This window comes from Triticum aestivum, chromosome 5D (genome assembly GCF_018294505.1).
Source record: "Triticum aestivum cultivar Chinese Spring chromosome 5D, IWGSC CS RefSeq v2.1, whole genome shotgun sequence".
NCBI lineage: Eukaryota > Viridiplantae > Streptophyta > Magnoliopsida > Poales > Poaceae > Triticum > Triticum aestivum.
This window is the reverse complement of record NC_057808.1, coordinates 381727128-381741671: the sequence shown is the minus strand read 5'-3', so window position 1 is coordinate 381741671 and position 14544 is coordinate 381727128. Positions and strand designations below refer to the sequence as shown.

The 14544-nt window shown below is 44.8% G+C and overlaps 3 protein-coding genes across 3 annotated transcripts; 2 read left to right on the top strand and 1 right to left on the bottom strand.

Moving 5' to 3' along the window:
• Window positions 1-274: 274 nt before the first annotated feature.
• Window positions 275-2254, top strand: LOC123125018 (cinnamoyl-CoA reductase 1). The gene is made up of 6 exons (XM_044545563.1): window positions 275-556; window positions 790-959; window positions 1051-1239; window positions 1339-1501; window positions 1588-1777; window positions 1873-2254. The coding sequence occupies exons 1-6, from the start codon at window positions 427-429 to the stop codon at window positions 2060-2062; spliced, it is 1032 nt and encodes a 343-aa protein (XP_044401498.1). The 5' UTR covers window positions 275-426; the 3' UTR covers window positions 2063-2254.
• Window positions 2255-6509: 4255 nt separating this feature from the next.
• LOC123121950 (heat shock 70 kDa protein, mitochondrial) lies at window positions 6510-9628 on the top strand. The gene is made up of 5 exons (XM_044542048.1): window positions 6510-6773; window positions 6946-7022; window positions 7126-7204; window positions 7477-8043; window positions 8157-9628. The coding sequence occupies exons 1-5, from the start codon at window positions 6699-6701 to the stop codon at window positions 9411-9413; spliced, it is 2055 nt and encodes a 684-aa protein (XP_044397983.1). The 5' UTR covers window positions 6510-6698; the 3' UTR covers window positions 9414-9628.
• Window positions 9629-11236: 1608 nt separating this feature from the next.
• Window positions 11237-13834, bottom strand: LOC123120680 (protein RETICULATA-RELATED 4, chloroplastic). The gene is made up of 5 exons (XM_044540669.1): window positions 13229-13834; window positions 12673-13134; window positions 12331-12611; window positions 12092-12197; window positions 11237-11866 (listed from the first exon to the last, which is right to left on the bottom strand). Exons 1-2 carry the CDS (start codon window positions 13832-13834, stop codon window positions 12886-12888), a joined length of 855 nt encoding a protein of 284 aa, XP_044396604.1. The 3' UTR covers window positions 11237-11866; window positions 12092-12197; window positions 12331-12611; window positions 12673-12885.
• Window positions 13835-14544: the final 710 nt, after the last annotated feature.

Sequence of the window (14544 nt, the reverse complement as noted above, 5' to 3'; positions counted from 1 at the left end):
TGCCACGAGATGAATAAAATGCCACGAGGCTTTTCCCTTAAAAAAAAAAGCATGTCGATCTGTGCGCTATTTGAGCGCAAAGCGATCAAGTTGCACATGGATGCTCGAGTTTCAAGTAGTCTATATATACAATATATCGGCGTGCTCCATGCTGAATCTTTGCGTGTCAGATATCATAAACAGCTCCACGTGAATTCCAGATCAAGATTCTGATCTACGGGCCGCCCGAAGTTGCATATAAACAAACGCTGATTCGTACGTGTGTGTGTGCCCAGCAAATTTCCCTCCAACCTGTACTTGTAGCAGGCTGCTTCGCTGAGCCGGTAGCTATCGTTGAGCACTCCTGCTGCTGCTAGCAACCACAGACGTTGAGTGGAGCTCGCGCGCTGTGTTGTGTGTGTTAAGCGGAGCCTATCAGCTTCAGCCATGGTCGGGCGTATGGAGGGAGGGAAAGGGGAGGTGTGCGTCACCGGCGCCGCCGGGTTCATCGCCTCGTGGCTCGTGAAGCTCCTCCTCTCCCGCGGCTACACCGTCCGCGGCACCGTCCGCGACCTCGGTACGTGCCTGCCTGCTTGGCCCCCTTTGTGTCCGTGCCCGTGCATGCGACGCTGCCATGGCGGTCTCTGCTCCGCGAAGCTCCGGCCATCCCGACTCCCCTGCCGTTTCATCCTAGCCTTGTAGCGGTAGACCATTAGATCAGTGCACCCTGGATGCACAAAACAAATGGCATATGTAGTAGTAGTGCCATACTTACTTATAACCTCACGACTAGTTCTGATAATATTTTAGGTGAGAAGAAGACCGGCCATCTGAGGTCGCTGGAGAACGCATCTGAAAATCTCAAGCTTATCAAGGCCGATCTGCTTGATTACGATGCCATGGTGGCTGCGATAGAGGGATGCCAGGGAGTTTTCCATGTCGCCAGTCCGGTTCCTTCGGAGAATGCGACTGACCCAGAGGTAAGTTTACACTTTTCAAATCTTGCTTCCGACGATATGGTTTAAAACGGAACATTAGACTAGAGTATTTATGCCATGCATAACCATACAGCTAGAACTTCTGCGTCCTGCCGTTGCTGGTACCAAAAATGTACTGGAGGCCGCGTCCGCTGAGAAGATTCGGCGGGTGGTTGTCGTGTCATCCATTGTCGCCGTCGATATCAACCCCAAGGATTGGCCCAACGACAAGATCAAAGACGAAAACTGTTGGTCAGACAGAGATTTTTGCAGGAATCAAGAGGTATATATCCACTACTACTTCTAGTGCCAAGCAGGCAGAGAAGCATAGAAATTTGTTGTCATCTCAAATCGAGCAACTCATGAACCTCTGGCTCTGCAGGACTGGTATTCGGTTTCCAAGATCACGGCAGAGGAGGCGGCGCTCGAATACGGGCGGCGAACCGGCCTGGACGTGGTCACTCTCAACCCGGCGGTGGTGTTCGGCCCCCTGCTGCAGCCATCGGTGAACGCGAGCAGCCAGTTCCTCATCTACTTCCTCAAAGGTGGCTTCAGTCACCACCTCAAGCTCACGCTCACAACCTGGTCATGTTATGTCCTCTTGTTTCTCATACTTTGGGCGCTGGTGCAGGGGGCCCTGACCGGATGAGGGACAAGCTGTGGCACATCGTCGACGTGCGCGACACCGCCGACGCTCTGCTCGTGCTCTACGAGGCGCCGGAGGCCGCCGGCAGGCACATCTGCGCGCCGCATGTCATCATCGCCCGCGACCTGCGGGACTTGCTCAAGAGCATGTACCCTGACTACCCTCTAGTCAGCAAGTAAGCATAGGCATCTTTATCCTTTCCTGCACTGGGCAAACGCTGAAGACAATGCCCGGCTCTGGCTGACTCCATTCGCTCCGGCAAAATTGCAGGGAGAGCATCTACGACGTGGATCACCCGGCACCGATGACGACCGACAAGCTGAAGAAGCTGGGGTGGACCTGCCGATCGCTGGAGGAGACCATCGCGGACAGCGTCGAGTACTGCCAGCAGGCCGGGTTTCTCGACGATGTCGAAGGCGGGGCGCCATGCCGTTTCCCTCCGTTTTACAACAAGATTTAGGTTCAGCAAAGATTAGGGGCCGGGTGCATGCACAAGCTCTACGACCGTGTCTTGCAGTCGGTTCGCCCCTATCCAGCGTCTGAAGTTGAAGGTGGAAGATGAAGATGCACGTTAAAGCAAATACCATTTGCCATGATGTTTTAATTCACTAATAAGATGCTCCTCTTTCAAATAAAAGTTTTCTTAGAAAAAGACGTCCGAAGTGTCTTAGATCTGATAATTATCAATCGAGTCCCGCTTCGGTACAACCCCCTCACTAAACATATAAAATGCAATACGGACCTTTCACAACGTATACGCCGTACGAAGACACCTCGTACGAGGCTCTCTGTGTCAGTTCTCGTGTCGGCCATTGTTGCGAGCTGCTTACCACTCGACCTAGACCCTACTTATGATTTCATATAGCGCGAACCATGAGCATGATTGGTTTGATGCCAAAAGTTGGCATGTCAATATTTGGCAAATGCCAAATGTTGTCTAGTGATTGGTTGGCTACCACCTTTTCTTCTCAACCTCACAAAAAGTTGCCAACATTTGGCAAATTCTGATTTTGCCAAATGTTGGCTTGCCAAATATTGGCAATGCCAATTGTTGGCATCAAACCAATTATGTTCTATATAAGAATACATAACAACATTCATATATAAAAACATATCTGCAAAAAATTGAAACTTTTAATGAAAAAAAGTGAACTATTATGAAATGTCAAATATTTCTGGAAAAAACAAATGGTTTATGAAACTCCAAACTTTTTTGAATTTTTTTGAACAATTTTCAATTCCAAAACATTTTTCAAAAAAAGTGAAGAAATTTGGGATACCGAACATTTTTTGAAAAATATAAAAACAATAGTAATCCTGAACAGTTTATAAAAATGCAAACACAATTTAAAATTCCAAACATTTTAAAAAACATGAAAAAGTTTCATACACATGATCTTTTTTTAAATACGAATATTTTTTGAAAGCACGACAACATTTGTAGAAACTCCGACCAAAATTTGAAAAGATAACATTTTTTGGATATAGGAAGAATTTTTAAAAAGCATGAATATTTTTTGCAATACTTATTGTTTTTTGAATTTGTCAACAAAACTTTCAAATAAGAACATTTTTCGTATTATGTATAGAAAATTTACAAACTCGAACACTTTGACCAAAATTGTTAAAAAATTCTGAACAATAGATGAAAATTGCAAGCCACATACTTTAAAAAAATATCAACATTGTTTTGAAATGCAAACATTTCTTAATTTGTGAACAAATAATTCAAAAAACGAGAACATTTTTGGAAATTCCAGAGTAATTTTTAGAATTTTAAACAATAATGGAAAACACGAACATTTATGGGTATTCCATACAGTATTTTAAAATTTTCAAAGGTTTCAAAAGTAAATAAATTTCAAAATAGAGAAAAATGAATTAACAACAAATGGAATAAAAACTAAAAAAATGAAAAAAAATCTTAGGCCTTGGCCCAGCTAGGCGACGGCATCGCTCCCGTCGGGAGCCTGATGGGCTAGGCCGAGCATTCGGGGTCTGAAAAAGTTCATCGATTTTGAAAAAAGTGTCCACGATAAAATTTCCGCAGGTTTTCAAATAAAACTAGAAAAGTTCATCGATAAATTTCACGAATTTGATTCTTTTTATTGAATTGAAAAATAAGTCCATGAATTTAATAAAGGTTTGTGGGTTTTGATAAAAAGTTTGTAGAAGTTGATAAGAGTTCATGTATTTAAAAAACATTCTGGCATTTGAAAAAAAGTTCACGTATTCCCAAAAAGTTCATGGATTTTTAGAAAATGTTCACATATTTAAGAAAATGTTCGCAACTTTGAGAGGGTCATGAATTAAAGAAAATTCAAATAAAAATCATGAATTTCAGAAAAAGGAAAAAGAAAATGAAAAAAGTGGAGAAAAATAAATTAAAACATAAGAAAAACCTGCCGAAAACTAAAACCAAAGAAGAAAGACGCATGTTTTTATGCCGTTGATTTGAAGAAGGAAAAAGAAGTAAACTAAGCACGTAGAGTAAGTTGTCCCACTTGGTTAATGCAGTTGCACTTAACCTAGAGTTTAGGAGTTCAAATCACGTCGCTGCACTTATTTTGAGGTTTAACAGAAAAGAAAACGAGTAAATGGGCCGCCCCGAAGCTCGGGGGGGGGGGGGGGGGGGGGGGTCGTTGAATAAGATCGGCGGGCTCGATGCGGGCGACATATTTTTTAAAAAGACCATCCTAACCTTTTCTATTATGAAGGGGTATGGAGTGATCTCCTCTGTTGATATGTTTAGAGGGGTACACCGAAGCAGAAATGCAATCAATAACCAGTACAATGGAAAAAGTTGGACGCAAAATAAACAATAAAAAATAAAATTACATTGAAAATCATAACAATCTTTATTTTCCTTTGATTGTACACCGTCCGTAAAAGATTGAAAATTGCACTAAAGAAAGAGCATAGGAAAGTGGCACATGCAAACTCCCTTGCCATACTAGCCTTTAAAGACCGCAACATCCATTTACCTCTTGAAACGAGATCCTTTTTTAGACAGAAGGCTCAAGACGAGCACTTTGAATTAATTAAGCCATCAACTAGCCAGGATTTACAAAATACACGAATGTCGAAAGAAAAATTACAACACACACAACAAGGGCAAAAACTAAAAAGGAAGAGCAGCTAGACCGTGATGTTGCTACATACTCGAATATCATAGAAAGAGACCGAGCAACCTTGAGAAGTATCCGATTCCTCATACGGCAAACCGGTCAGCGTCATTGGCAAGGTAGAACATAACCCACAATCCTCCTAGTCCTTCGACAAAGGGGCACCCTACCCTCTCGTCCAAGCTCGAGGACACCACACAGTCGGGCGAAAGGACGTGCTCACCCTAGAGCTAAGAGCGACATGGGACTTTAAGAACACCAATACTAGTTAGCCGCACACGCTCGCCTCGTCGCACTGGACACACCTAGAAAGCAGCTAGGATCTTGCCCATATTAGATCCAACAAAATGGGGGTAAGTTGCAAGAAGAAGAGCACGAAGAAGAAGCGGACTGTCAAGGAAATGACAAACATCACGAGAGAGGTCTGCCATCGCTGATGAAACATAGGAAGACACTGCACTAGCAAGATTGTTGTCGTGAAGGAGAATGCTCTATCCTCCCGCCTAGGGTTGGGGCGACAACCCCTAGCAAGCAAGCGAACATGCATGATCGATACGAAAACAAAGGATTGTCGAGCAGGGGAGCCAAGACCACCACGCCATGCACACATACAACCTTCCGTGTCAGCAATTGCCAACGGCTACGAGCGTGCGCAGGATGAACATATGCTGATGGGATAGGAGCCGAGCCGATAACACACAAAAATGTAAAAAAAAAAACTCACGGACGCTCACAAACTTGCCTCATGCGGATGAGAAAAATAACTACACATCTGAGTATTTTTTTTCTCTTACCCAAAAAAAATTAGGTGCAAACAATCAAAACATCTTTCCAAAAAATAAAATTAGGTGCAATCAATCAAAACATGCATGCTCTACATGAAAAAAACTACACGTTTGAGTTTTTGTTTTCTTTTTGCACAAACATAGTCATATTTCGGGTACAATTAGCAAGGAAGATCATGTAAAAAATAAGATTTCGTAATAGAAAATTAAATAAACTAACAATGAGATTTGAATATTTCAAAGAAAAATAAATAAATATGGGGTCACCTAAAAGAATTTTTAGCCTCTTAGATTTCATTAATCATTTTAAAATTATTGCAGCAGGATAAGGTTTTAAAATTTGAAATTTTGTTATAAATATCATGAAATGAGATTTTGCATAGTAAAAATCCCTTATTTTATGCACGAAGGGTACACCTACAAGCTAGAAAATCCACACTAGCAGTAGATACTCTATAGCTATCAATCTATGTACAAAGCAATGCATGTCTTTGTAACTATTTTTGGCACTATTAGAGTTGAATTGGGAAATTAAGCTTCAGTGATATTTCATATTCACGGTTTATGCTATTAGTGCTTCTTCTCTGTGTACAACGGGGTGTTGAATCATTTTTAATTAAGATCGAGGCATTTTTTCTTCCGTTGCAATGCACGACCATATTTGCTAGTTAATTAAAACTTGCAGTGTATACAGTGAAAAAAAAAGTAACCACGAACCCTTGGTCACGCCATGCCGGCCGGGCAGAGTATTGTTGCATTATCCGTGCAAGAAAGCAAAAATCTCCGTAGTTTTCCATGCCGCATTTATTCCTGACCAGCTTTGCATTTGACTTTTTGCCACGTCGACAAAGATATAAAGAAAACAAAATTCCTTCCGCAAAAAGAAACGTTCTCCGCCACCCAAACGACCGAACCCCGAGCGAACGGACGGGGCGAGGCCGCTCGAGCCGTCTAGAATCTTCCGGCCCCACCGCCAGCCACAGACCCATCCCGTTGAAGAATGACGGGAATGCCCCCGCCCCCCATTTCTTTCCCCTTCCCCAAGCCGGTGCGGCGGGCCGCCAGGGGTTTAAGAGCAGAGGCCGCCTCCCGCTAGGGTTTTTCGGATCTCACCTCTGCCCCTTTTCTCCATCCTCCGACTCGCCGCCGCCGCCGGGAGCCGACCCAACAAGCCCGAGCGCCAGCCATGGCCATCGGATCTCTCCTCGCCTCGCGGCTGGCCAGGTCCGGCCACGCCCTCGCCACGCGCGCCATCGCTCAGGTCCCACCTCCCTCGCCCCCTCTCTCCGCATCCCCATGTGCTTGCATTTTCTTCTTGTTCCGCGGCCAGGCGCTGGTCTCTTCTTGGATCGGCGCGCGGATTTAGGGGTTCATTGTTCGTTCTGTGATGTTGATCTGATGCGTTTTTGTGTTCCGCCGTGTGATCTGGCCAGGCTCCCCGGACCCACAATCATCATCACGCGACGTCTCCCCTGCTCTCCAGGCTCGGAGCCGTGGCCCGCGCTTTCAGGTAATCCTCGATGTTGGATTTGTAGATCTACCGTGTGCTGTCTGTATCGGTCTGCTTCTTGCTTGTTCGGTACTGAGATGGATGTATGTTCTTGCCTGTGCAGCTCAAGGCCCGCCGCCGCCGATGTCATCGGGATCGATTTGGGCACGACGAACTCATGTGTCTCCGTCATGGAAGGAAAGGTGTGATCTTGTTCCCTAATCACCCCGACTCTGAAATTTACCATGTTCTCTGTATTATTAGACAGTTTAATAGCACTAGCATGTCTTGAATTTGTAAGGCAATAGCTGTATCCAGATGTCAGCTAATAGTATCCAGATGCAACTAATAGTATATCTTGAAATGCTGTCAACTAGTAAAATTTTGTTAAGTTGCAGTTTGGTGAATATACATGCTTTTAATTGGTTGTGAACTGGTGACACTATTAGTACGACTGATCAATTTGTTTGTACAGACACCACGGGTGATTGAGAATGCTGAAGGTGCGAGGACAACGCCCTCCATTGTTGCCACAAACAGCAAAGGCGAGATCTTGATTGGCATCACTGCCAGTCGACAGGCAGTGACAAATGCCGAGAACACAGTTCGTGGGTCCAAGCGCCTGATTGGTAGAGCTTTTGATGACCCCCAAACACAGAAGGAAATGAAGATGGTGCCTTACAAGATTGTCAGGGGAACAAATGGTGATGCCTGGGTGGAGATGGCTGGGAAGTCATACTCCCCGAGTCAGATTGGTGCGTTTGTTCTTACCAAGATGAAGGAAACTGCAGAGGCTTACCTTGGCAAGTCGGTCTCCAAGGCTGTTATTACAGTCCCAGCTTATTTCAATGATGCCCAGCGTCAGGCCACCAAGGATGCTGGTAGGATTGCTGGGTTGGAGGTGATGAGGATTATCAATGAGCCCACTGCTGCAGCTCTGTCGTATGGAATGAACAACAAGGAGGGCCTGATTGCTGTATTTGACTTGGGCGGTGGAACATTTGATGTATCAATCCTTGAGATTTCTAATGGCGTTTTTGAGGTAAACTCTTTCTTCAGATGACTCCACTACATATCCTAATAGTTTTTTGAAACGTGTGTTCTGATCATAGTACCGGTATCTTGTTCTGATCGTAATGCTCGTATCTTGTTCAGGTCAAGGCGACCAATGGAGATACTTTCCTTGGTGGTGAGGACTTTGATGCTACATTGCTCAACTACCTGGTTAGTGAATATAAGAACTCTGACAACATTGATCTGAGCAAGGACAAGTTGGCCCTGCAAAGGCTCAGGGAAGCTGCTGAGAAGGCGAAGGTTGAGCTTTCCTCAACTCCACAGACTGAAATCAATCTCCCCTTCATCACAGCAGATGCCTCTGGTGCGAAGCATTTCAACATTACCTTGACCAGATCAAAGTTTGAGTCTCTTGTGGGCAACCTCATTGAGAGAACTCGCATCCCATGTACAAACTGCCTCAAGGATGCTGGTGTTTCTGCAAAGGAGATTGATGAGGTTCTACTGGTTGGTGGTATGACAAGGGTGCCAAAGGTCCAGGATATTGTTTCTCAGATATTCGGCAAGTCGCCAAGCAAGGGTGTCAATCCTGATGAGGCTGTTGCCATGGGAGCTGCCATTCAGGGTGGCATTTTGAGGGGTGATGTGAAGGAGCTCTTGCTGCTGGATGTCACGCCCCTTTCCCTTGGTATTGAGACTCTTGGAGGCATCTTCACAAGGCTAATCAACAGGAACACTACAATTCCAACCAAGAAGAGCCAGACCTTCTCCACTGCTGCAGATAACCAGACGCAGGTTGGAATCAAGGTGCTTCAGGGTGAGAGGGAGATGGCCACAGATAACAAGCTTCTTGGTGAATTCCAGCTTGAAGGCATTCCACCGGCCCCGAGGGGTATGCCACAGATTGAGGTCACTTTTGACATTGATGCCAATGGTATTGTCAAGGTGTCAGCAAAGGACAAGTCCACTGGCAAAGAGCAGGATATCACCATCAAATCTTCAGGTGGTTTGTCTGACAGTGACATCGAGAAGATGGTGAAGGAGGCGGAGCTAAATTCTCAGAGGGATCAGGAAAGGAAGTCGTTGATTGACCTCAGGAACTCTGCAGATACCACCATCTACAGCATTGAGAAGAGCGTCAGCGAGTACAAAGACAAGGTCCCTGCTGAAGTTGTCACGGAGATCCAGTCTGCTGTCTCTGATCTGAGAGCAGCAATGGCTGGCGACGATTCGGACGCCATCAAGCAGAAGCTGGAGGCGGCGAACAAGGCAGTCTCAAAGATTGGACAGCACATGCAGGGTGGTGGCGGCGCTGCCGCCGGCGACAGCGGCAGCAGTGGTGGTGGCGACCAGACTCCGGAAGCTGAATACCAGGACCCCAAGGAGGCCAAGATGTAGATTTGTTCTGCATCAGGTTTCTTCTACTTTTTTGTGTACCCAGTTTAGGAAGTTAATATCTTTATCCTACCTCCGTCTGCTTAGGTTTCTAAGAGGGCTACGACGATACCTGTAACATTTTGGCAATTGTTCGAATTGCGGATAAATTGTGAGAGGAGCAAACTCATAACCTATATTGGTTAATATATTTGGCCATTTGCCACATTGTCTTGCTACGTACCTTGTTTTTGCAAGTTCCTGGTGTCTGGTATTGTTTATTTATTTATTATAAGCTGCTGATATCTTTCTTTTTACTAAGCTTCTGATATCTGGCTTGTACAATGTGTCAGTGTCCAACATGTCTTGGCCTTAGAGTTCTGACTTGTTTGATATCATGGTCTAATGCAAACTGAAATACAACCGCTGATAATCTGGATGAGAATTGGCATTGCTGCTTGCAGTGCCGCGGCTGTGTACAACCAATGTACAGCCAATATACAACCGCATTTGAACATCAAACTCATCATGTAAAGCAATGTTTTCAGATTTCTACAACCAAAAGTGCATCATATCAGTCAAACTTTATAATCCTACAACCAAAAGTGCATCATATCAAACAAAGTTCTTGGTCCAATAAATTAAAATGCACATAAATATTCTTCACACCTCAAAAATAAACAAAATTCATTATAAAGTTCAAGGGTGATCAAGTCATTACAATATTTGGACATGATTTGATCATGAAAAAATTTCCATTGGAAATTAAGATGACCAACCCTATTGCAAAATTCACAAGTGATGGGATGAACAGAGCGTAATTTTGTACTCGTTCTGTCCCAAAATTCTTTGTTTTAGATTTGTCTAAATACGGATGTATCAAGTTACGTTTTGGTATTAATACATCCGTATCTAGACTAATCTAAGACAAGAATTTTGGGACGGAGGGAGTAGAAAATTCATCTATCACTTTAAAACCAAATGAGAACAAAATCTAAAGATCATGGGAAGAAATTAACTGGGCTGCCATGAAGAAATGATAAATCCTGAGGATTGTGGGGCTGCTATGCATTCTTAAGGATGGAAGTTGCACCATCGATTGAGCACATCACTCGTGTTTGTTCGCATAATAATTAAAGGAGGGCTCACGGGCAGATGACATGCATGGGTAAACTTTCCATGGTGATGATTAAAGCGGAGCATCGATCATGCGTTAAAATCCCATTAAACCGGAAGCACAAGAAAGTATCCAATAGACAAGACGACTAGGCAACACAAAGAGACTGAATAAATAGCATATACTTGAAGGGAAGGCTTTGGATAAGAGTACTTATAAATGGAATTTCATGGAAGGATTTTGCACGCGGGTGAGTAAAGAGATGTTAATGTCTGCATCCGGCGTCTGAATATTGCACTTTCTTCAACTAGTAAGCTTCACGTCTCACTTGACATCAAATAATTATCAAAATAGTTGTCAAATATTTACATAGTTTTTCATCCATACATGGACACATGGACACATGAAGGAGGCACCAAATAAGATGAAAGCTTGACCCAGTTATATGTAACATATGGTGCTACTGCCTAGTGATCACTTATTAGCTTTTTCCGTAGCCATGCTATAAGTCCCCTTAGTTTTCACCTAGCTCCATGAATGTATTTATAGAGAATTTGCATTACAAGTCACCTAGAAGAGACAAATATCCAAATTGAAACTTCAGAGCCAAATTAGAGTGTACAGACATCCAAGTCCTCACTTTGCATGTCCAAAGTAAGTCGAGATCAAGAAGAAAAAATGTTAAGAAACATAACACATGTCTACCCAAAATGGAAATGACTAAATATAATAAAAAATATCTGGTAGTATGGTAATATTTGACATGCCATAATTCTTCTTTATTTCTCAATTATTATCACAAAGAAAAATCAATAAAAAAGACAACAAACTAAAATGATATTTATAATATACTCATGATCATAGCTATATTTTAGCAGTTCATCCTCCTGCTTTTCCTCTCCTTTTCCTCTTATTTGCTTCCCAACCATTCCTCTCCTCTTTACTCAAACGCTCCTCCTCAGTTTCCTGAAAATCAAGAAACTGGAACTCCTATTTCTACTTACTTCAGGAAGTGGCAAACCGCAAAGCTCGGCATACCTATTGCCGAGTATCAAAGTTAAACTGTTGTAGTTATAAAGGTTGTAGACACTTTGCTTCATACGGGCAATAAATATTAAGTACTACATGTAATTCTCTTACCATAAATTAGATTTTCTTTTTGTATAATTTGTCATACTCTCCATATCATAGGTGCAATGTCACATGAAAGGTTTTGAGATCATTTTCGTAGTTAGAGACTTACGCTTCAAATATTTGCGAGGTTAGTAAGCAAAAGGTTGCCTGTCGCAGGGTCCTCATTTCTCTCGGGCCAATCAAGATGATTCAACACTGCGCCCTGACCCACCTTCCAGTAATGCAACTAAATGAGAAAAAAGAAGAGATGTTAGCTAATAACAGCTTCATATGTTGAAAAATCTGTCCATTTTTGCATGGTTTAGGTAACTACAACAAGTACATGCAACCTACAATAATGTACTCTTCTCACTTACTCCACTCGTACCTATACTCCATAGAGACTGGCAAGTACCAGCTACAACATCAATGGAACAGAACCATGCAAGTGAAACAATATGGGATGTTATACCTGTTATCACCGAATTAAACATGTATCGCTAAATATCGGATGCTATAGCTGCAACATTAGTTCCGTTGGATTCCATTCAGCCCTGCTTTTCCTGAATCTGTGGAACCTGCACCACATCGTGCCCATCCACAGAAGAGAAGGGGGTAAAAGTTCAGATACATGCTTGTACTCAATTCAAAGAGGGGACAAAAATGCATCTTATCCATCGGCCCATCCGGAAAGGAGAGAGAGTGCCATACCACTTACTCCAGTATTAGGTGGAAGGTGCCTTGAATTGGAAGGTCCAATACCAGGATGGGGGCTCCGGGTCTCTGACTTATCTCCGGCGGCGATGGCTCATGCGCCTGTGCCGGCGGTGGGTGTCTCTCCGGCGACGACAGCCGCGACGGGGTGCTGGCGGGAGCGGTAGAGGCAGGCCGTGAAGGCTGCAGGTGTAAGAATAGCGGTGCACTGCGGAAGCAGCAGAGGCGCGGCGGTGACGGGGCGGGCTCGTAGTCGTCATCATGCTTTTGTGCAATATCTACAAATGAAGTTCAGCAGAAAGACCACAAACAAGCCTGACAAACAAATGAAGTTTCTACCGTTGTTTGGTATTGCTACGAACAAGTGCAGAGCAACCTCAACCAAAAAAACATGTGCTTTTTCCTCACTGTCGACCACATGAACGAGCGCAATTTATTTCAGCCGTCGCCACAACTTGCGAGGAGCTCCCCACCCGGCCGCAGGCTCCATGGATGAGAACGCCATGAGTTGAAGCAAGTAAACGAGCCAAAGTAGATAAAACCAGAGAGTAATCAGGATATGTTTCCTCCAATTCCAAATATACCTGCTCGTAGATACGACTGCACAGCGGCACCTGAGCAAACTGAGTGCCGCTCTGGCATGCTCCCGGCTCCTTCCGTGTGGCCGTCGCCACAGCTCCACCCCCCTTCTTGATCCTCCCTCCTCAACCCGACAGCGCCGCCGCGGTCGAGACTTTGCTCCGTGGTCCATGGTGACACTGCCGCGGGGGAAGGAATGGTGGGAGGGAGCGTCGGGGCACTCTGGATGGAGAGATGGCACGGCGGCAAGTGTGAGGCGCCGGGAGGACCTTATGATTGAAAGCATTCATGATTCATCCATGTCGATCCCACGGACCTTGGCGATCATGCCGACGCCCATCTCCATGGCGAGCTTGGCGAGGAAGAGGTCGTCGGCGAGGAGGCGCTCCCTGAACCATCTGAAGCCCAGCAGCCAACGGAGCAGCGGCGAGCGCTCCATCTCCGCGAAGCGCCGCACGATGTCGCCCGTGACGCGGCCGCCCTCCACGGCCACGGCGAGGTCCGCCGGCAGGCTGGAGAGCTTCCTCCCCGCCTGCGGCAGCACGAACAGCGCATCCCCCCGGTGGCCGCCCCACTCGCCGCCGCCGTCCCCTGTTTCGTCATCCCCGCCGCCGCCGCTGTTGTTGCCACCGCCGCCGTCGTTGCCGTTTTTGCCGGGGAGGGCGAGGGAGAGGAGGGTGGGGAGGCGGGGGCGGGGAATGGCAAGGCGGAGGCGGAGCGGGAGGGAGCGGAGGAGGGAGAGGCAGGAGGCGGGAGGAGGAGGAGGAGGGGGCGAGAGGTCATGCGGGAGGAGGATATGAGCAACCGACGGGAGAGCGTGGTGCTCTCGTGGGTTTTTTTTTTCTTCGAGCCGGGGGGACGGATGACAGGGGTGGATCGTGGGATTAGTGGGCTGAGCTAACCGTGATTTGATGCTAAACATTCCGATGATTTGGATCGTTAGATTCTTTAATTGGATGGATGAGATGAATTGGTTCTCCGCCCTCTCGTGCTTTTGTAGAGGTAGTAGATAAAGGTCTGAATTTTGCATTTTTTAGAAGTTTGATGGATGAAATAATTAGCATGTGGTTCATACTGATCCGACATTATGGGACATTGTGCTTGCACATAACACATGTACTTGCACCTGACGTCATTATTTTCCTCCCATTGTAACGCACAGACATTTTTGCTAGTCGCCTCCAACAGATTTATGATGTAGAACTCCAAATCCAATAGATGGTGCATATGTGAAGATGTAAAACCGGATGCGCGGCTATGTACAACCAATGTACAGCTAATATACAGCCGCATTTGAACATCAAACTCAACATGTAAAGCAATATTTTCAGATTTCTACAACCAAAAGTGCATCATATCAATCAAACTTTATAATCCTACAACCAAAAGTGCATCATATCAAACAAAGTTCTTGGTCCAATAAATTAAAATGCACATAAATATTCTTCACACCCCAAAAATAATCAAAATTCATTATAAAGTTTAAGGGTGATCAAGTCATTATAATATTTGGACACGATTCGATCATGAAAAAATTTGCATTGGAAATTAAGATGACCAATCCTATTGCAAAATTCACAAGTGATGGGATGAACAAAGCGTAATTTTGTAGCAAATTCATCTATCACTTTA

Coding starts and splice junctions, on each gene's coding strand:
- LOC123125018 (XM_044545563.1), top strand. CDS start 427: ATGGTCGGGCGTATGGAGGGAGGGAAAGGGGAGGTGTGCGTCACCGGC. Junction 557..789: donor CGGCACCGTCCGCGACCTCG/GTACGTGCCTGC, acceptor ATAATATTTTAG/GTGAGAAGAAGACCGGCCAT. Junction 1,502..1,587: donor CCTCATCTACTTCCTCAAAG/GTGGCTTCAGTC, acceptor GCGCTGGTGCAG/GGGGCCCTGACCGGATGAGG.
- LOC123120680 (XM_044540669.1), bottom strand. CDS start 13,834: ATGTTTAGCATCAAATCACGGTTAGCTCAGCCCACTAATCCCACGATC. Junction 13,135..13,228: donor GCGTCGGCATGATCGCCAAG/GTCCGTGGGATC, acceptor CTCTCCATCCAG/AGTGCCCCGACGCTCCCTCC.
- LOC123121950 (XM_044542048.1), top strand. CDS start 6,699: ATGGCCATCGGATCTCTCCTCGCCTCGCGGCTGGCCAGGTCCGGCCAC. Junction 7,023..7,125: donor GCCGTGGCCCGCGCTTTCAG/GTAATCCTCGAT, acceptor TTGCCTGTGCAG/CTCAAGGCCCGCCGCCGCCG. Junction 7,205..7,476: donor TCTCCGTCATGGAAGGAAAG/GTGTGATCTTGT, acceptor TTGTTTGTACAG/ACACCACGGGTGATTGAGAA.